The sequence below is a fragment of the Gavialis gangeticus genome, unplaced genomic scaffold, assembly GCF_001723915.1.
Source record: "Gavialis gangeticus isolate Ggan-Ray unplaced genomic scaffold, GavGan_comp1, whole genome shotgun sequence".
Lineage (NCBI taxonomy): Eukaryota > Metazoa > Chordata > Crocodylia > Gavialidae > Gavialis > Gavialis gangeticus.
The window spans coordinates 1,655,246-1,677,072 of NW_017728998.1; the positions used below are offsets into that span (position 1 = coordinate 1,655,246).

The window sequence follows — 21,827 nt, forward strand, 5'->3', positions numbered from 1 at the left end:
CTCTGCCCCAAAGTTTGGTGTCATTGGCAAATTTGGCCAGTCCACTTCTGACTCCAATGTCCACATCATTAATGCAAATGTTGAACATATACTAAAGTTATTTATGGGGCTGAGGTAAATTCAGCCAAAAATTAAATAGGGCATGGCGCAAATTCACTCTCGCACAATTTTTATGGAGAAATGCATCTAAGGGTTAAACACGGTCTTTCAAACTACAGTGTCTCCTCAACCATATTCATATTGTTAAGAGAGCAATATTATGTTTAAAAAGTACAGCTCATACAAATGCTCTGTTTCCAGAACTTTTGCGGTTAAAAAAACCAAACAAACCTCAATCCAAATTATCATTAATTTTAAAGAAAAACATGTGCACAAATGGAGAGAAAAAAAGCCATCCCCAAGGCCAACACCAGTGGCTTTTAACAGACAAATTTCAGTTTCCCCTAACATAAAGTAACCCATTTCAATACAAAAGAGGTTTTCCTTAAGTGAGAGATGGCACAAGAATACTTAGGAGGAAGATTTTCCAAAAGGAACTGCCAATTTTTTTCATCAAGATAAACTCAATTTCTAAATGAGGGAGCAGAATGTTGTTTATGAAGCAAGACAGACCTCCTACGCTTCTGGACATTTAAGCTTCCTGGGTAGCTCGTAGTGAAAACAGGATGTTCTTGATGTGGCCATTTTTCCTGCTGTGTACACTCATCACATTTAAAGTTTGGCGATGAAATGCCCCTCTCTGATTTTAATGTGGATGCTCTGGGGAAGCAATCCCAATGCACCTGTCATTTTAGAACAGCAGAAATCCTCATACTCTCAGACCTCCAGTAACGCAGCCTGTCCAGTTGACAAAGCCAATTAAACCAGCAGAGCTAATAAAATTTCTTGTTAATCAACAGCCAGCTCGATAATTGATATCTGTTGTAAGAAGGGGTTTAAGTTCATTGCAAAGTCCCTTAAGCTTATGCAGATGAAAAGCACTGCAACAGTTAAGCACTCCTATTATATATTACCGAAGAGAAGTAACATTAACAAATGGTCAGCAAATTTTCCAGGGAGTTATTTGCTTTCAGCCCTTTCTAGATAATGAGCTATTTGGGAAATGAATCTATTCCTGCGCAGATAAATCATCATCATCTTTTCTCAGCATGTATTTTCTTGAGAGGGCATAAAATAAATTTACTTCTTCAAAGAGGGAGAAGGAATTCATGAAAACATCTTGTTCCAAGTCCCAGAGGTGCAAAACAAATTCCTCACTGAGCCACTATTTATATTTAATAGTGCATTGCCCTGCTTCCTTACCCTATAACGTGCTCCTTTTTAACAAAACACACAACTGCATGACACTTACATAACTAACCCAGAAGGGAAATGCAACATAATCAATCAGAAAGTAGAAGCTGACCCACTTTTCCATATATAACATTGCTGTGATGAGAAGGGATGTTTTCTAACTGTCTCACTCTACGTATTTAATATTTGTTTCATTCAGGTTAAATATTGATTTATCTCCTTTGATCAGTTCCTTTATTTGAGAATGCAAATACAAAATTGGAAATTCAAAAGTATAGTTGCTTTCCCCACCTCGCAACCTCCTATTTTCCTTTCCAACCATCCCACTTTCACAGTTAAACCTTCAGTATTTTGGACCAAAGGCGTCTAGCCAGCAGACAGGCAACTACATTAACTCGTACATGTACATGCTGTATTGATACTCAACGACCAAGTTTCTCAGATGTATGGGTATAATTTACCGATTGCCTTTGAATAATCAACATTTTCAATGGAAAAAGTAATCATTACTACTTGGCTCTTAAACTGCACTTCACAGGGCTGTGCAAATCCAATTAGTCTAGCAGACCCCAATGTAGCAGCTTTTCTTAAATCATACAATTAGAATCAAAGATCTAACACTTACTGTTCTGAATGCCAAAGAGGAATATTCCTGAAGTCTGCTGAGATGAAGCAGGAGAATTCTGCAATTGATTGATAGCCCCCCCTGCTGTGTTGCGAAACAAAGAAGCCTGCTGCTGTGGTGGTGAAGCCGTCCCTTGAATCCCCGTCATACTGTTCTGTGAAGAGTAGATAGGAGATTGCTGCAGCTCTTGCTGGCTCATGCTATTCTGCAAGGCAGACATGGAGGCTGAGGAGATGAAGAGGGTCACTTGCTGCTCTTGAGAACTTGGTGATCCTTGAACAAGCTGAATCTGAGGAGAGTTATGGAACAGGGTTGGCTGCTGGGATTCGGCCTGGGTGGATCCAGGATTCTGAAGTGGAGTCACTGTGGTTTGATTCTGGAACTGCATGGGCTGCTGATCCTGACTCATTGGTGCCATGTTGGCTTGTGGGTGGAAAATTGACTGGCCTTGCTGCTCCTGATTAGCAATTGGGTTTTGATTTGGGTTGAAAATCATATTCTGTTTTTGAGAAGCAATTGTATTCATAGCATTTTGATTACTGAACATCATATTCTGCTGCTGTTGCTGCTGTTCTTGGGATGAAGAGCTACTCTGAATTGCAACTATTGAATGCTGAGGCTGGAAGATGGCCCCTTGTTGGTTCTGGGGCATTGTACTGGATTGCAGGGAGCCTAAAGATACTTGAGACTGAAACAAACCCTGCTGGGTGGTTTGAGCCTGAGACTGTTCTTGAGGAAGCATCGGGCTCTGGATGTGGGATATCTGTGTCTGTTGTTGGAAAGAAGTCTGCTGCTCAGTGTTTGTAGCCGTCTGAAGTGGTGAAATGGAATTCTGTGCAGTAAAGAATGACATCTGTTCTTCCTGAGTTGCAGGGTTATTCATTGAACTCTGAGAAAGGAACATGCTGGTTGACTGCTGGTCTTGAGAAACTGAAGAGCTCTGCAGCACGCCCATCGTGTTCTGGGAGTGGAACAGTGGAGACTGTAATTGGTCCGAGGAAGAGGAAGCAGTTTGATTGTGGACAATGGAATTTGGACTGTGAAAAATAGACCCTTGCGTTTCCTGCGATATATTTTGGCCATCACCAATAGGATTCTGAGAGTGAAAGAGCTGAGCTTGTGAATGTGGAGACTGCTGCATGAAACTCCCGGACTGAATAGACATCATTTCCCCACCTTGCTGGTACAGCCCACCTCCCTGCTGCTGAGTTCCACTTGCCTGAACAGCCATCATGTTTTTTGTAGATGAAAAGAGGTTGACTTGAGACTGATTTTCCCCACTGTGTTGCATCTGAACCATGGTCTGAAATACATTGCTTTGCATCTGTTTATTCTGTCCTGAAGCTTCTTCACCATCTGCAGAACTCGATGTCTGAAACATGGCAGGGCCATTGGTCGAGACTTGCTGTTGCGCAGTTGCGGTAGTTTCAGTCCCAGAAACACCAGGAGATGAAGAGAATAACTCGCATTGCATCTGCATGTCCTCGCTTGTTGACAGCCCACTCATCATGTGGGAAGCTTGTTGGAAAACTGGGGACTGCTGGAGGTTCCCATTTCCTGACGTAGTGGAGGAGAACAAGTCAGACTGCATCTGTGTTGCAGCTTGGCAGATATTCTGCTGCATTCCCATTACCATTGCTGCTGAAGTTTCCATTGCTTGCTGTTGCTGCTGCTGTTGCTGCTGCTGCTGATTGGACAATGAACTCTCAGGCTGAGAATGGACATTTTCAGCTCTTCCAGACAAAAGATTCTCCGGCCTGGAATGGACTGCTGTTTCTGAGGAGGAAAATATCCCAGGATTTACACTGCTTTGTATTTGACTGACTTGCTGAAAAATGTCTGCATTGAGCTGCTCTTGAACATCCTCACTACTGTCTGACCCAGAAAACAAAACAGAAGACAACTGCTGCTGAGCTTCCAAGACTTGCTGGACCAAGTCAACATTTCCACTGTTGCCACTGGCAGTATTGGTTGGAAAATTTCCAGCCTGCAGTTGCTGTATAGTGTTCTGTAACTGATTCACACTGCCTGCTGATGAAAAAATACTTGATGAAATCTGTTGCTGTAATGCCTGTGCCGGTTCTGCTAGATTTGACTGCTGTTGCTGTGATGCCTCAGTCAACTGTGACAAAGTGACTACAGTGCCATCTGATTGCAATACCTCTCTGGACTGGGACTCTCTAGTCTGGAACTGTGCAGCTTGCTGCAATAATGCATCACTGTTTTGCAGCTGGCCAGAAGCAGAGACGGCTGGAAAGCTACCAGGCTGTGAAATGTCCTGTGTCTGGATAGTAGACAGAGTCTCTGGATACACCTTAGGCTGGATCTGCTGTTGGTTTTCATTATCAGAAGGTAAATGGGAAGCAGAAGTTGATATGCTGGACATACTGTTTTCTAAACTTTGCTGAGTTGGTCCAACCACCTTTGTGGTCTGAAAGGGAAAAAAAAGCTGTATAGTGAGTAATATGATTACTTGAGTCCTGCTCAGAAACGTCTATTCTCCACCTACATTCAGGCAAACTCAGCTGAAAGGCCTGAATGTCTGCAATTCTCTCTCCATGCCTGTCAACATGTCCACATCACAAATGCACTTGTAACCAAGGCAATGTGAGGACAAGATTAGGAAAACAATAATTTAAAAATGTCAAGTTTCTTACAACTGTATGGCTGCTTTTGTGTTAAAAAAAGGCACAGAGGCAGAACAGTATTATGCAATTAGATGCATTAAGAACCTACTGCAGGAACATGGGAAGAGGGAAGGTGGCTTTCAAGGAAATCACCTACTGCTTCATCAACTGTCACTGGATGAATACCAGAGTACAAGATCATCTAGACCATAAAAGTCCTCCCCCCTACCAACCATACTCTCTCTCTCTTCTGTTATTACTACTACAGCAAAGATGGGTAATCAGGACTGCAAGTTGTGGTAGTCAACATCCTGGGACAAGTCTTACTTACACTGAAGACTGTAGGAGATCTTTTTTCTGCTGTTACTTCCATTGGAGATACTTCTTCACTCTTAATCATACTGCTTGGCATGAGTGGAGTTATCAAGGCACTAGGAAGAATATTTACCTTATCCAGGTTACAACCAGTAACATTCACTGCTGCAGGTACAAATACAAAATAATAAAAAAAAAAAAAGAGATAAAATATTATCCTGCATTGTAGCTGTTAAAGTTATAGATAAACATGCCAGTGCCTTAGTGACAGATTACTGGGGAGATGGTGGCTCTCTTCCCAGTGCAATTTTGTTAGCATACCATAAACTCTCCCATCCATGACAGACAGGATGCTATTGTGGAGAGAAACACCTATACCAATCAGAAATCCTGAAACATTCCTGGAGCATACATAAAACTTGCTAAAAGATATATATAATTAAATATGTAATATTTTCAAGATAGTTTCATAGTTTCTAGGGTCGGAAGGGACCTGAGCAGATCATCTAGTCTGACCCCCTGCCATGGCAGGAAGAGCACTGGGGTCAAATGACCCCAGTAAGGTGGTCATCCAACCTCCTCTTAAAAACCCCCAGGGTGGGAGCCTGCACCACCTCACTTGGAAGCTGGTTCCAGACCCTAGCCGCCCTGACCGTGAAGTAGCGCCTCCTGATGTCCAACTTAAACCTTCCCTCCGCCAGCTTGTGACCATTGTTCCTGGTCACTCCTTGCGGCGCTCGGGGGAACAGGGACTCCCCCAGCGCCTGCTGATCCCCCCTAACCAGTTTATAACAGGCCACAAGATCCCCCCTCAGCCTTCTCTTTTGAAGGCTGAACAGGTTCAGGTCCCGCAACCTTTCCTCATAGGACCTACCCTGCTGTCCCTTGATCATACGAGTGGCCCTCCTCTGGACCCTCTCGATGCTGTCCACATCCCTCTTAAAGTGCGGCGCCCAGAACTGGACGCAGTACTCCAGCTGCGGCCTGACCAGTGCCGCATAGAGGGGGAGGATCACCTCCTTGGACCTGCTCGAGATGCATCTGTGGATGCACGACAAGGTGCAGTTGGCCTTCCTAGCCGCCTCCCCACATTGCCGACTCATGTTCATCCTGGAGTCAATAATGACTCCCAGATCCTTTTCCACCTCCGTGCTGACAAGAGGGGAGTTCCCCAGCCTGTATGTGTGGTGCCAATTGTTCCTCCCCAGGTGCATCACCTTACACTTGTCTGTGTTAAACCCCATCCTGTTCTCCTCCGCCCATCCTTGTAACCTATCTAGGTCTAACTGTAGCCTGTTGCTCCCCTCAATTGTGCCCACTTCCCTCCACATCTTAGTGTCATCAGCAAACTTGAACAGGGTGCTTTGCACCCCCTCATCCAAAGTTGTTCATCCAAGATGAACAACTTCAGCAATTTTAGCCAAGAATAACTATACACTCTTGGGTTAAAAAGAAATTTCCAAGATTGTCTTTCCTACCTAGTGCAGGGGGGCTGGACCCAATGATCTCACAAGGTCCCTTCCAGCCCCTAACATCTATGAAACTGTTTTGAATTTGACATGGTTTGTAGGACAACAATCAGACTTTTGGGCATGTCTGAACAATGAAGAGCTTAAAGAAGTTTGCATATTTTCATATAGTTGAAAAATTATCAAACAAAAGCTTCAGTTCAATTTATATGTCAACTCTGTGATGCTGTACGCAAGCAAGATCTCATTTTGTCTCCATAATCTTTCTAAATAATGTGGGCATTCTCTTCAGGAATTAAATTCTCAGTCCTAACTTCTTTCTAAGGCATTTACAAAGTGTGCGCCTACCACCACTGGATAATTTTAGATGTGAACAGAAAATTGAGTTATTTAATTTCAAGTCTGCTGCAACATGGCCTCCAATCATGTAGACTAAGAAACAGCCTATAAAGCCTTAACATTTATGGAAGTGATTTTTTTATTAAAGGGCTGTATCTTTTCTTCATCCCGGAGCAAAAACAAGGTTACGAAACGTTTCCCTTGCTTGTAACCTATACCTCTTGATAACTAGTTGTAAACAGCTTTCTGCAAACTCCCCTACACAGGTCCTCACCCATGCTCCTAGTACATTTAGTCTACAAAAGATCAGACTCTCTTCTGAAAGAACATTTTGTATCTTGAGTAATAAATCCTCAGCCATGAGTTGAACAAAGAGTATCAATAGCCAAATAAGCTCTTCCCCTCATTTGTCCACTTACAGGTTTGGCATTTCTCTAGATACTTAAACCACAGGTTTTGACATGTTGGACTGCTGGCAGGAGACATGGCTAGGATAAGACCAGAGCTCCAAAACATTAAATCCATCACAAAATAGCTGCATGTTTTTGTTAATTTGGTGTATATCATTCATTTAAAGACAAGTATTTCTGATAAGGATGGTTTTATACTATTAAGGCAGGATTTAGATACAGTGTTGTCGTTCAACCTTAATTTCTGCGTGCTTATCAGAAACAATGAACAATTAATAGATTAAGGAAGCAGCAGATAACAACTGTAATTTCAATACAAAGATAGCTTTAAGATGTCAGTAGTATATGGATTAGACATTAATAAAGAGATATCAGTGAACGACGGTATTTTTTTTTTTACTTAAACATTTGGTTGGAAAAATGAAGACCAATAGAAGAAATGACAATCAGTTTTTAAAATAATAATAAAAAAGGCAATACTTCTCTTTGCTCAGTTGGTAGTTAATTTATACTTTTTGAATGGTTATTGTCCTGTCCAGGTATTTCCTTTACCCATTCCCTTAGTGTGTAGAGATTTCAGAATTAAATTAAGTATTGTTGAGACAATGCCAGAAGAGAGTGCAGTTCTCTAAACTAGTCTCACACTATGTGACTACACATATATACTTTCCCCGTATTATAGAACTGTACACAACTGAGTTATGAACCTCAAATTTATGAGAAAGTCTCTTCAAGGCATCTTACACTGGGCACTGAAAAAAAGATTTTGAAATACTGCATTAACGTTTCAATCGACTAAAACGTTTGACAGCCTCAGAAGACGACAATATGCTGATGCCATTATACACGGAATTAACTTCAGTTTCCACCTATCCCCACACTAGGACGAATGCCATCCCATCTACAGAGCAACCGCACAACGTTTAGAATTTCTCACCTTTTTTGTCTAGCAGGGACAGAAGCATTAATGTAAGAAACACCTGAACACAGGGTGACACTGCCAGGATCTAGTCTACACAACCAATTCTGCAATTGTTTCTTTAAGCTGTTCCTTGTAAGCCTGCTGGGTGAGGCACTTCTGTATGAAGGCTAACCAGATATTGTATTGACTTTAATCCAAGATGGGCTGTTCCCCCCCCCCCAATTCAACATGGGGGAAAGAAAAGTCTAGTCTTGGTTCAAGTACAAGGACTGGAGCTGCCACCACCCCTGCTACCTAGCCAGGGCCAGAGCTGGAACCACCACACTGGGTAAGCTGCAAGGGGGCAGGCATTGGAGGGGGTCAAATAGCAGGGGAAGACAGGAGGCAGGAGAGCAGTCACCAGGAAGGCGCACACTGGGGGTGGGGGCGAGTGTTGATGGGGAAGGGGGCAACAGGAGGCAGGTACTGAGGACATGCAATCACCACAGGGGTGGGGGGGAAGCAAGTGGCAGGGAGACAGGCAGGGTCAAGTTGCCTGCCCTTCACTGCTGCTTCTTTCCCCCCTGCTACTGCTTTCCCCACTGCAGCAGCAGGGGTGACTAATTCAAGCCCCCCCAGTAATTAAATTTTATACATAGAAATTATAATTAGCAAGTAGTGTTCGACTTGTACCCTTTATATTTCATACTAGCTATTAGAAACATGATTTATGGTCTTATAAGCATCATTTTATTAAGCTATTCACCTCATCATCTTGTGGCAGTGTAGCCAACTGTTTAATTTACAAGCTTTTCCTGCCCTGTAGTTCAGTTCTGCTTCAATCCGCTCTGCAGTCTGGGCTTAAGTTAAAATGGACTTATCTCCATTTACCATGAGACCACTCATGCAGAAGATATGAAGGTGTGCAGTTATCAATTTTTGAACCTCTGGATACAAAAGCACTACTGTGTTTGGCTCCTATGAATAGGTCAAGGCATTTACAGAATGCCTTTTTGTGCTTTTAAGAGGCTGAAAGGCATCATTGTGTACTGAGACTAGTTCAGAATGGGAATGACTCAGACACTGCGTATAGCCACAAGCTAACTTCCATGATCTAGCACAGGTATTTTATTGAGATTCAGAATGGGCATGCTAATAGCGAAGGAATACATTTAGTCATCTGAGATACAAAACTGGACTTTACTCCCCTTTCTTGGGGAACAGTATCTAAAATAAAAACCTTTCCTTCTGTGTTGGAGAGGTATAGTTTCTACTGCACCTAATTATAAAACTTGCTTTTTTTTTTTAGAAGCCTCTCCAGAGGGATCTCTGAAAAGGAGTTGGGGTTCAGTGTTGTGTGACACTGAACTGTATGCCCAGTAGAAAGTTTCCATTACCTATCTGTCCTCCACATAGACTGGAAATATTGGGAAGAAGCACTAGATCCAAGGAAATATTTGGTCTAGGAGTTTTCGGGGATCCTGCCAAAATGGATATGAAATAGTTGGTAGCATCAGGGATGTCTATTTGTAACCTGTGATGTTTTGCAATTAGTCATAGGAATCCTGGAGGCAGGGGAGAGGAAGACATGTCTTTCATCTCTGGGAAGATTGCAATTTTACCAAACCCTCTTATAAAATCCTCATGAATGAAGTGTGGCCTGAGTCTCTTAAACGTGCAGGACACTTCTGTCTCCTTGCTGAAAAAACTGCTGTCCTCAAACGATAACGCCTGCACTATTACCTGCAATTCTATTGGGAATCTGCAAATGCCTAGGCCCCAAGCAGCATTTAATTACTATAGCAGTCATCGTAGATTTCAAGACCGTGTTTGCTGTGTCTAATGTTGTTTGTAATGATAAACTTACCAAAAATTTGCCTTCGATTCATAGATTCATAGATTAAGGGTCGGAAGGGACCTAGTAGATCTTCTAGCCCGACCCCCCGCCAGGGCGGGAGAACAACAAAAACCCCAAAAAGAGAAATGGGACTCAAACGAGTCCAGCTAGGTGGGCATCCAGCCTCTTCTTAAAGACCCCCAGGGTAGGGGCCAGCACCACTTCCCTTGGAAGTTGGTTCCAGCTCCTAGCCGCCCTAACGGTGAAGTAGTTTTTGCGGATGTTCAATCTATACCTCCTCTCCAACAGCTTGTGCCCATTTCTCCTTGTTATGCCAGCGGGCGCTAGGGGAAACAGCGTCTCCCCCAAACCCCTCTGGTCCCCCCTAGTGAGTCTATAGACAGTCACCAGGTCCCCCCTTAGCCTTCTCTTGTGGAGGCTGAATAGGTTCAGGTCCCGCAGTCTCTCACTGTAGAGTCTGCCCTGTTGTCCCTGGATCATGCGGGTGGCCCTCCTCTGGACCCTCTCCATATTGTCCACATCCCTCTTGAACTGGGGCGCACAGAACTGGACACAATACTCCAGCTGTGGCCTGACCAGTGTCGCATAGAGGGGGAGGATCACCTCTTTGGCTCTACTCGAGATGCACCTGTGGATGCACGACAAGGTCCGGTTAGCCTTGCCAACCATGACCTCGCATTGTCGGCCCATGTTCATCTTGGAGTCAATAATGACTCCAAGATCCCTTTCTGCCTCCGTGCTCTCGAGTAAGGAGTTCCCCATTGTATAAGTGTGCCGCTGGTTCCTACTGCCCAAGTGCAGCACCCTGCACTTGTCCGTGTTAAAACGCATTATAATTACCGTAAATTGTTCCTTGCTTTCCTGGGGCAAGCCATCAACACATCTAATTTATTGTAGTTAATAAAATTGTATTCTGTCATGAATGTTTGGTATCTTGTGATCAAAACGTATACACCCACTCTAATGTTTCATCCTAGACGGTCCAGTCATTTAGCATCTTTATCAAAAAGCACTGTCTGTGACTGACACTGTCTATTCCCTTACCTAAGCCACCAGATAAGGGCAAGAAGATACATTTCGCTCCCCTCTCCTTCCCCATGGAATCAGACAGTATTGTTCAGTTTTCCTGGAAGTGGTGGTAGGAGTATATACTACACCATCCTTGTTGGCTCTCAGAGTACTTCATTAATACAACTATGATGTATGCCCAGTAATTTGGGAAGAGTTTAGTGAACCTCTCAGTGGAGCTTTTAGTGCCTTTGTATCCTCTTCATTAACTCCTGCAAAATTTAAAAATCTTTGAGATATATTTTCTCTCTGAGCCTTCCCTAAGGGTCCCAGTATGGCCACTTCTTATACATGCAACTGGAAAGTGATCCAATGTTAAAAGTATACTAAAACTTGGGGACTGTTAATCCTTATATCTGGAATGCTGAGATACTCTGGATATCTCATCTTGACTAACTTTACTGGACTAAACAAGAGATACTGTATTCTACTACTCTGTGAACCAGAGGAAGAATAAAACACCTCTGAATCTAAGGGAAGTCTTAAGGATAATTGGGCATGATGGCACTCTGCTGGCTAGTGGACAATACTGGAGAGAAATATAGGATTGATTATAGCATGGCTTCACATAACAGATTCCTCAACAGCAATGAGGATTCAAGTTGGCTAAAACTCCTCAAAGTCTGTCAATAAATTGTATCAGGTCAGTGCTGCAGATAGGACAATGGAAGTAGCATCTTCATTATGTATTACCAGTGATGAAGCATTTGCTGAATATGGCAGCTGTGCTTGGCCGTAGAGTGACTCAGTTATTCAGTACTGCCTGACTGAAGAGTAGCAAAAGGTGTCCCATACCAATAGCTCCAGCATATGGCCCTTAGATTCTAGGCACTGAAGCAGCATCATGCATTTTAGGAGCTTTAAGCATAAACATGTTTGGGGGTCTTTAAGAGGAGGCTAGACGTACACCTTGCTGGGGTTGTTTGACTCCAGTACTTTTTCCTGCCATGGCAGGGGATCAGACTAGATGATCTACTCAAGTCCCTTCTGACCCTAGAAACTATGAAACATGGACTCTCATCAGATTTGAACTGGGACTGAAATCTTGACCTTGTTTTGAAAGATGGTTTTGAAGGCATTTTTTCTTCCCTTCATTATGAAGCAGCTTAGACTCTCTCCCCAGCATTCTCCTCTGGAAGAGACTCCTTTGCCAAATACTTAAGGCAAGGAATCCTGGACTGAACTAACCTAAGCAGACTGAAAGGACACTCACTTCCTGGGTCCCTGGTAGACTACATCTGTAGGACCAAAATCCATTGACTACATAAATATTCTTAAGCCTATTTTACAACATCTTAGTCCTCTGGGAAAATGACACTTAGATTACATTTGAGAGAGAAGTACATTTTCCTTAAGCAGTACAAACCGGTCACATAGTACTAGTTAACTGGAAAGAAACTCACAGCGCACGTAGTCCCTAAAACCTGGATGCTAATAATAATAATAATAATAATAATAATAATAATAATAAACAACTCACTACACAAGCAGTGTGGGGGAGAGCTTAAGATAAGCTCCTTAGGCTATGGACAAACACAATTTGTAGCTGCTTTAAGAAAGGAGAGCTGCTTCTGGGAAGCCCATATCCATGGTTAAGATGCAACTCTTAGGTCCACAGATTTCTGTAGGCATGAGGTAACTAAATTGCTGTAACTAACTCTTACTGAAACAGCTGAAAGTCCCAACAGTGTTATTATTACACTTGCACAGACTGGAACATGAACTATCACTACAGGAGGAGGCAGATCTAACAATGTTAGCATTAACAGCTTATATCAGTATCACTGGATATCAGTGTATCCAGAGAATTTTGCAGCCCACATGGTCTGCATGCGTGCCCAAGCTACACTGGTCTCAGGCGCATGGGGTGCATGAACAACCCCCAATGGAACAGCAACAAGAACTCAAAGAACTGACAAGCAGAAAAATACAGAAGAAAAGAAAAATTCAATTAATATTCCTTGCACAGTTTTCTGATATTAAGCCTCATGCTTCAGGTCTTAATCCAGAAGTCAGAGACAAGGATCGGACCTAATACTAGAGACACATTATCTCATCCCTCTCTGTCGTGAGGTGGTACTGCCTGCTTCTGTACTCATGCTGGTCACTGGTGGAGACCGCAAGAGATGTCTGATGCAGTGTATCAACCCCTGTTTCCCACCCTTTTGATCTTGGTGCACACTGACATTATTGATCATCCTCTGGTTCAAAAAAATTCTTCAGAGATTTTCCCTAAATATTTACTTCAAGTTTCAGCCCATTATATCTTGTATTACTGCTCTTGACTATTCCTAAGAGTATATTTGCCTTCTAGATAAACCAATTGCCACAGCTGAAATATGAAGACAATTAACTTTAAATACCTACTTCATGATTTTAACCTGAAGCTATGGATCCCTATCAAACTTGTGATCACATTGTTTAATCTGTTCTCCTTTCAAATTGCCTTCACCAGAGCACGTTATGGAAATTTCCATTAACCTTGGCATGCTAAAATAGTTTTAACAAATGAATAAGAAAGGTCTCCCTCTTTTACTTTATTCCAATATGAAAAGTCTAAATAAATTTCATGCTATAAATTTAGACCAATCTAAACTTGCATACCAGGAGGAAAATGAGGCAACCATCATGCTTATGCAGAGCCATTACAGAACCTACAAACAATGGTATGAGTAGAGAATAAATATTAGATTTAATAAGGAGCCATACTCTTCCTAGCAAAACCACTAATATAAAATCACTTCTGGGCACCGACAGAACAGCCTCTGCTCTTCCCCAACACAATCACATTGTTCTGTCTCTTGAGACAATATCCAAATCTAGTGTATTAATTGAGGGCTGCTTGTAGACACAGTTCTTACTCCTTTATATCTTAGTTTGTTTATATTAATACACTTACATTTCCTAAATCTAATTTGCATGTTGGGTTTGTGTAAATTGTAAAATTCCACTCTCTTTCATCTTTCTTCCTTACAAATGTTCTAAAGGAAGATTGCAACATAAGGTATGAAAAAGAAAAAGTGTTCAGATGGATTTTTTTTAACCCTGTACATTGTTTTCATCCTGTCCTATCCCACATTCAAATACATTAAAAGAAAACATAAAAATTGTAAGCACACTGTACATGATCATAATCTTATTTCCATAGAACCCAACTCTTTCAGTGCACAATTGGGACAAAAATAATGGAGGAACTTATAGCTCACTCAAACAGTATCGATAAGGATCAATTTAGTACCTTTTATGGCCTCTTCAAAAGAGCAAGGTTGTGCTGGACTGGAGATTTCCTTCTTCACAATGACGTTCAGAGTACCAGCTGTTGGGGCAAAAAATAGTGCTGAATTTCTAATATGCTGAAGATACTCTCTCACAGAGCATGTGTCTACACATGCATTTTAAAGCGCAGTAGGCTATTTTACTGTGCATTAAAGCATCACGTAAAAAACCATGACATGATGTTAATGCGCAGTAAGAGTCCAATGCTCATTAAGCATCACTAAAAAAAGCATACAAATGCACTACTGCGTATTAGTGCAGCTTAATGCGCATTAATTTAGTACTTCACATTTGAGGTACTAAATTAAATGCACATTAGAAAAGGTGTATTAATGTATGTGTAGATGTGCCCAGGGAGAGAGAGTTATTAGCCTTAGTTCTCCGAGATGTGCTGTTCTTATACCTCCTAGCACTGCTGTACATGTAGCCAGCATGCTCAAGTTTAGATTATTTTGGCCTGCGGTGCTTGTTGGGGGTCATGTCTGCAAACTGTGTCCCTTGTACACAAACAAAAGGCATAAAGGGCTGAGTGACCCCAGTGATATCTGAGCTACTGCCCTTATACAGGCAAAGTACTGGATAAGGACAGAAAAATCCACAAAATATACATCCCTTAGCTTCTTAAATTTACGTACACGTATCTGGAGTGTATGTAAATGGCTGCACATCGTGTGATCTTCCAGCATTGGTCACCACATATATCCCAACAGAAACAGCTGAGGTTATGTGCTGGTCATGATACGGTGGCACCTTTACAATAAGGTGATTCTGAATTGCAAGAGGGAAGAGAAAGTGTGTCAAAAAGTCTTTCACTATCTTAACTTCTTAAAAGATAGTTTCTACTCAACCACTTCAAAAGAAAAAGGATTTAAAAGGAAAACAAGGAGCTTGGGAGACAGTGATGGCTGTGTTCCTGTTGAAAGAGGTGAACAAGCTGAAAAGGCTACTGGAATGTTCCATCTAGGAAGCCTTTATTTGCAACATATAGCACAGCTGGAGGGATAGGATGGGAAAGACACACATACAACACTGTACTATAACTATGATTCAACACCCCTCTCCCTACAAAACCCTCCCAAAACATTTAAAATTAAAACCTACCAATTCAATTTGCTAGCATTTGAGAACAGCAATTTTTATTTACACAAAAGATTCAAACAATTATAGCTAGCAAACAAACGTGAAAATCCCAACCTGCTTGCAAATAATTTGTGAACAGAAAAAAGTATTCTAGTTGTTAATACATGTGCCTAATCAAAAAACAGAATTACAGGATTGTAAGGATTCAGCTAACACCACATAGTAGAACAGCACATTCATCAACAGTAGCAATAAGGTCATCAACAGTCTACAAGTTAATGTTTGTGTCTCAATTTTGTACAGCCATTAGAAATAAGGAACTGTTTCTACCACTGCGTTTATAGGAAGTTGCCTTAAAGACACTATATTTGTCAGATATTGTTCATGTCAGTACTGTGAGCAGAAATGATTCAGCTTACAAACTAAATAGCTGGGAGAGGTAATCTGAAACAAGGGAAATTCAGATAGCTACAAATCATATGGCAAATGCAATGAATTTCCCCCCTTAGTACTAAACTGATAATTCCTTAGGTAAGTGACAAGGGCAAAAGTTTACATACTTATTTTTCACTAGATTACAGAAAAGTGCTTTTTTTTTTGTTTTAGCAATCATTCAGCATGGAAATGAAACTCCACTCTCAAAAATATGTAGAATAGCTGCACCCATTATACTCAACCGATCTCTTCCTTGTACTTTTCTGCTTATTTTTAAGTATGAAAACAGACAGGTTCTTTTTTCTGTACAAGCTATTCCTGCTAGCTGGCACAGCTAACAAGGGCAGCATTCTAATTATTACACAGCAATGTAGTGTACCATGTTCTCACTCCATTCTATGCAGGTTCTTACATCTTGCTGTGGTATCTAGGAGTTAAACCTGAGCTAAGCTACTTATGTTTTTGACGGCATCTTTGTATCTTCCTTTGCTAAGGAAAATGGATCAGTTAAATTTGATAGGCAGAATTTTTATTACTTGCAATAAATGTACAAGAAAGGAAAAAAAAACATCTGGCCTCGGATCCTTGGTTAAGTCTGCGGTGCTGACTTTGCAAATAAAAATAGGTGTTTTTTTTCCTGTAGTCATTGCTGACCTGGATTCAGCAAGACAAATCATTTCACTTTCAATAACAATAATAATCACTTTCAACTTTATGAGTAGAACTCCCCTTTTATTTTATCACTGAACGATTAAACAAACTGATGCTAAATCTGGTGTTTGATTCAGGGGTATTTATTTCCAGTGAAGAACCTGCAGCTCTGGCAGCGCAACAAAAAAGTTCATTCTAGGGTGGGTAAACTTTACAATCACATTATAAAGCTTCTCGTCCTAAAGTATTTTATGGAAGATGGGTATATCTCAGGATTTAATTTGAGTGGTATCTAAAAAGGTATGTGCTTTACCATACAGCTAACCATAAGTTTAATAAACTGAAATAATCAAAAACAAACAAACAAAGCCCTAATAGGAGAGGGCACCAAATGAAGAATATTTTGTCCTGGGAAAAGGGTGCAGTATGCCTCAAGTATCACTGGGACAAAGCAATCCTGAACAGAATTTGTTTTTTTGGTTTTTTGGTGTTCAGGATGGAGAAGCAGTCCCATCAGAGAACAGGTTTTCTGCACCCTGAGGCTTCCTTAGTATGGTCTCTCTCTTTAGAGACAGACATTACGAAGTCCTATGGAAAACTAGTAAGTTAGATATGTCTCTGTTCCTCTTGTACATTCTTTTTCAGTCTCAGAATTGACTGCTGGCAAAGCTATAGATAAATGCTTAGTTCTGACAGATATGCTTACATGGTTGAATTACTAATCTATTAAGTGCAAAAAAGCTGTTAGGGAACATTAAGTTTCAAAGTCTGAACAGAGAACAATTTTAATGGGTAAAGTAAGCATGGAAAATTATATCCTAAGCATATAAAAAGCAGAGTACTTTTGCTTAAATTGTATTTTCTATTTTTCCTCCAAGTTAGGAAAGTATGCTTCATTCAAATAAAATCTCTCTCAACCTTAACAGTAAGAATTACCACACACCTAGCATCCTTGCAGTGCAGTATGTATAGTAATCCTGATTCAATTTGCTTAATCCTGTCCTCTACATTTTTGTATTCTTGTTCCTCGCTCACAAACAATGATAGCACATGTAGAACCCAAGTCTGTCTTGGGGAATGACACGAGAAGAGTTTCCACACATTTATATGCAAATACTGAACAGTAAAATCATAAATACCTGATGAAATAATTCCATGTCTATTTCAGCTTCTGCTTTCCAAGAGTTTTCATCTGAGTTTTAAAAAGACCAAAAAAGCCAGTTTTATTGCACATCTCTACAAACTAAAATTCTATTTTGTTGTCCCTGACATAGCTCCCATAGTATCAGTTACTTCATAAGCTCTCAATAAATCCAGCAAAAAACCAGTGGAATATAAAACCCAAGCAGATTCTTCCTTTCCTCAGCCCAAGCCATTGTTGCTTTCATACTGACCAGAAATATTCTCTTGGAAGATTACTTTTGTTCCCTTCAAAAAGTTCTTGCCAATCAGAAAGACCTCCTCTTCTCCCTTTACTGAACAGCTGTGCAGACTTTTCTTTAGGATCTCTGGAATGCCTGCTGGTTGAGCTACATTGGAGAGACAAGCAGATTGAAACAGAAAGGACTCCTAATGCTGCTTAACAAAAGATCTTTCCCTTACAGAATTACAAGCTGAAGAATAAGATACCTCCCCCACAAATCTTCTGTCTTTAGTATAAAACTTAGGGACCAGTAGTTTCAATTTTTCACATTAAACATGGCAAAATTATCAAGTCTGTGAAGTCTGAGCAATGTGCATCTGAGTATGACAAAAATTAGGTGCATCACTTCTCTTATTGAAAAGGTAAGTGCAAAACTCCTTATGATGGAAATCTGCGAATTGGTGTGTAAATAATAGCAAAGTCAAACAAGGAAGAGTCGAAACGGTTGCAACTGAAGTTTCTTGAAGCAGCCCACCAGCTTTGTAGTAAGAGGGACAACAATAGCTTCTTTTTAATTAACAAACAAGTTTCTTTTTAATTAATTCCAAAGGCCCAGTACATTCTGAATTTTTATAAATACCTTTTTGTGTGGATGCACTGAAAATGATTACATACAATGCCTCAAATGTACAAATTAAACTTAAAAATTGTACTATTTCAGACACTCACAGGAATCCTAGTGGTCATAGAACTACAGTAGTTGCAATGTTTTTTCTGAGAGAAAAATTACTTTACTGGCTCTTTAAGACAGAAATAAGTCCTCTAGATGATCCACTAATACAGAAGCATGGAATTTACTCAGTTGTAGAAACCAAACTGAAGCTGTAGGTGATCATCTTTATGTTCTGGAGGAATCGACTCTTCTCGCACTGTCTGAACCAATTAAGGCAGTTACCATTAAAAATGCACAAGAGGAAATTGGAGTCAGCAAACAAAATCCTCCTGATCCTTCTCTTTTCTACATGCAAACAGATGCATAAGAAACATACACACCTATAGGAACATCATAAAATAGTATATTTAAGCCCATAAAGGTCTAAATGAAGCAGCTTATTCAGTTCTATGCTTCTGAAAACATACATTTCAAACTAGTCATTTCCACAGCACTTTTCCTTTTATTGTGCGACAGGCTTCACTGATGTATCAGGAACTAAAAGCAGAACCTCCAGAACTAAAAAGGTATAAGCTGCTACAGCTTGAGCCAGAGAGCCACTGCTCTGAGCTGTGAGCTAAAACAATTAATCTCCCCTGTGAATCAGCATGGAGGTGGCGTGTTACAGCATATGGGCCTGTAATTTTCTGCATCTCAGAAACCAACATTTATTTTCAGTGGTTAAGGTGCATATATTAAATTTTACCTTTCCTGCAATTTATTTCTAGGATGCTGAAAGAATAGAATGCTATCTTTTAAATAAAAAATTCTATCATCTCAATTGAAAAAATAACAAAAATAAATCTAAATTATGATGTGAAAAATGTTAAGATTTTGGATAACAACTGAAGAAAACTAAAGATTCCTCTCCCTGATACACAGAGAACTAAAAGCAAATTTTAAAAGTAGTACCATTTGGCTTTAATTTCCACTTTTGAATAATTCATATGAAATTCTGTTTCTCAACAAATGGAAGATTTCTTCAACTATCTCTTACTATCATGGTCAATAGTAGCAATCTTCAAGCTGGGACAGACCAGACTGCAAATATTACTTCAGACTCAGAACCTAAAATTTACCAGCAAAACACTTTGATTATCAGCTAGGTCAGGGTTGCCCAACTGGTGGCCCACAGACTGTATGTGGTCTGCAAGTGGTTAATTCACGGCCTGGGGGCTCTATCTGGGTGCTCCCCACCCAAAAAAATCACTCCTCTAGCTGGGATCTCCCAACTCCCACTACCACCTCCAACTTCCACTTCCTGTTCCCAACCTTGGGTAATTCCCTTCTGTTAATCCCTTTCTTCAGTTCAGAAGACTGCCATCAGCATTAGAGATATTCCTTCATCTTTTTCCTTGAATAAATTACAAGAATTCTTAACAATTAGAAGTCAGTATCAGTCTGTGACTATACTCTGATGGATAATTATTTCCCCTTTTCAATTAAAAAAAAATCTCTCAAGTACAGGTGACTGGAGGTGAGATTCAGGGTAGAAACATTTTTTCCATGTTACACTTTGTCCTTAAATTTGACAAGCCAATAAGAAGCTATGCAAAGAGGAGATTAAAAGAAAAAGTAAAAACTTGTGAGGGCTCAGACTCTCCATCTAGGTCTACGGCTCTGTTGCTGCTGGAAGGCAGGAAAGAGAGAGGCCTTCCCAGTCCTGTAGCTGCCACCTCTGGTGGTAGCTCCCTTATTTTCAATGTCACCAGGACATTTTAAGAATCAGTTGGAAAACTTAATTTTGCATAATCAGAATCAAATTTCTTTCCAAGTTAATGAACTGTCGTAACTCTGCAAAGCTCGCATTCACCCACTTCAGATAAGTTATTTCTGCTAAGGAAAGCTGGGTGGTGACAACTGCAGTCTCAGTATGACAAAGATGTTAAGTGCCTGTGGCAGAAAAGTCACTTCACTTTGCGATCGAATCAGAGGAACATGGAAAAAGACTTCTGACCTTTAAAAGGCACCACATGGCTTAATTATAAACCAAGCATTCAAGAATGCAAAAGAATTTTTTAGAAATGTTTAAAGTACCTGCTTTTTAAAGAAACAACAAACAAGGAAGTCTCTGCTTCAGGGTGAATGAGACGTGTAGGGGACTGATCTGTCACACACACATTTGAGCTGTATCAACTAAGCCTTAAGTCAGTTTATAGACACGGTGATCACAGTAATAGCAGCTGAGACACGATTAAAACCAATACCCTTTTTATTCCAAGTTTTTGCTTTGATGCTTACTGCACAGAATGGGAGAGGAAGGTGTCTGCAGGGTTAGTGTCGAGCCGTCTTTCCGAGGGATGTTAACACGGAACACCAATCTTGCACGGGTGCTTTTTTTCTTTGAACCCGCAAGTCCTATTCGAGCTTCAACATCCGCATTCCTCAACTTCAGGATTCCCACACAATCAACCCTAGCAATGCATGAAATAGAAGTTAATAATTCAACATCGTTTTCCAAAATGTTAATTAAAACATTTGCCAGTGTTTGGAGGTCAAAGGTTTACCATCTCCACAAATTTGCTTAGATTTGTTAACCAAGCTGCTAGTTCATTCTTGAAATTCTGAATTACTTTGAACTCTGCCTGAAATAGGAGTGCTACTGCATCTCTAAAGCAGATAAGGTTATTTGGGTGAATCTGATATCTTTTATTAAATAAAATTAAATAAAAGATATCAGATTCACCCAAAGAACCTTGTCTGCCTATGTCCTTAGACCAACAGGGCTGCAACCTACACCACCGCATCTCTAAGGGATTTATATCACCTTACCTTCAACTCATCCCTGACTGCTCTGTGCATCATGTGCTGAAGCAACATAGAAAAATGTGAAACTATGAAGGAAGGGAAAACTAGGGAACTAAAGTTTATTATGTAGTAGCTCTACTGAGCACTCAGTTTGCCTCCACACATCCCACTAAGTCCTGGAGCACAGAATGGTAGTTCTGGGCTCTTTACCAAAACTCTGGGCTCACTCAAGACAGCCATGGAATGAAATCCACATGGTTTATTTATAGTATTGGGACCTGGCAGATGCAGCCATGACTTGTAGAAGTATGCATACAGCCCCAGGCAAGGACTAATAGTGCAGTGCAATACATCCACCAAGCACTCAGGAAAACATTTATGACATGCTGTATAAGCCTCTCCTTTTTCCTCATTTGCTACAAAGAGATGGTAGTGATTATGAAAATCCTAGAACTTTGTCCTGACAATAAAAAATACCTTACAGACCATTAATATGGGGGCTGGACTAGAAAACCTTATATGAGGTCCCTTCCAGTCCTACTCTGCTATGATCTATTTAATGCTTTTATATAAAACCTTATAGATGCATAAGAGACAAGGAAGAAAAGAGGTAGGGGGTAGAGAAGAGAGATTTGGATTCAGATAAAAGCTGAAACA

General features: G+C 40.7%; 1 protein-coding gene across 3 annotated transcripts in view; it reads right to left on the reverse strand.

Moving 5' to 3' along the window:
- The window catches only part of NFAT5 (nuclear factor of activated T-cells 5), an 80,927-nt gene that overhangs the window by 13,306 nt on the left and 45,794 nt on the right, over positions 1–21,827 (reverse strand). For all 3 annotated transcript variants that reach the window (XM_019505351.1, XM_019505349.1, XM_019505350.1), the window contains 7 exons: positions 20,664–20,836; positions 17,742–17,876; positions 17,487–17,539; positions 14,817–14,949; positions 14,144–14,221; positions 4,877–5,025; positions 1,919–4,349 (listed from right to left, as the gene is read on the reverse strand). In XM_019505351.1, coding sequence (XP_019360896.1) covers positions 1,919–4,349; positions 4,877–5,025; positions 14,144–14,221; positions 14,817–14,949; positions 17,487–17,539; positions 17,742–17,876; positions 20,664–20,836 — 3,152 coding nt within the window. The remainder of the gene's footprint in view (positions 1–1,918; positions 4,350–4,876; positions 5,026–14,143; positions 14,222–14,816; positions 14,950–17,486; positions 17,540–17,741; positions 17,877–20,663; positions 20,837–21,827) is intronic.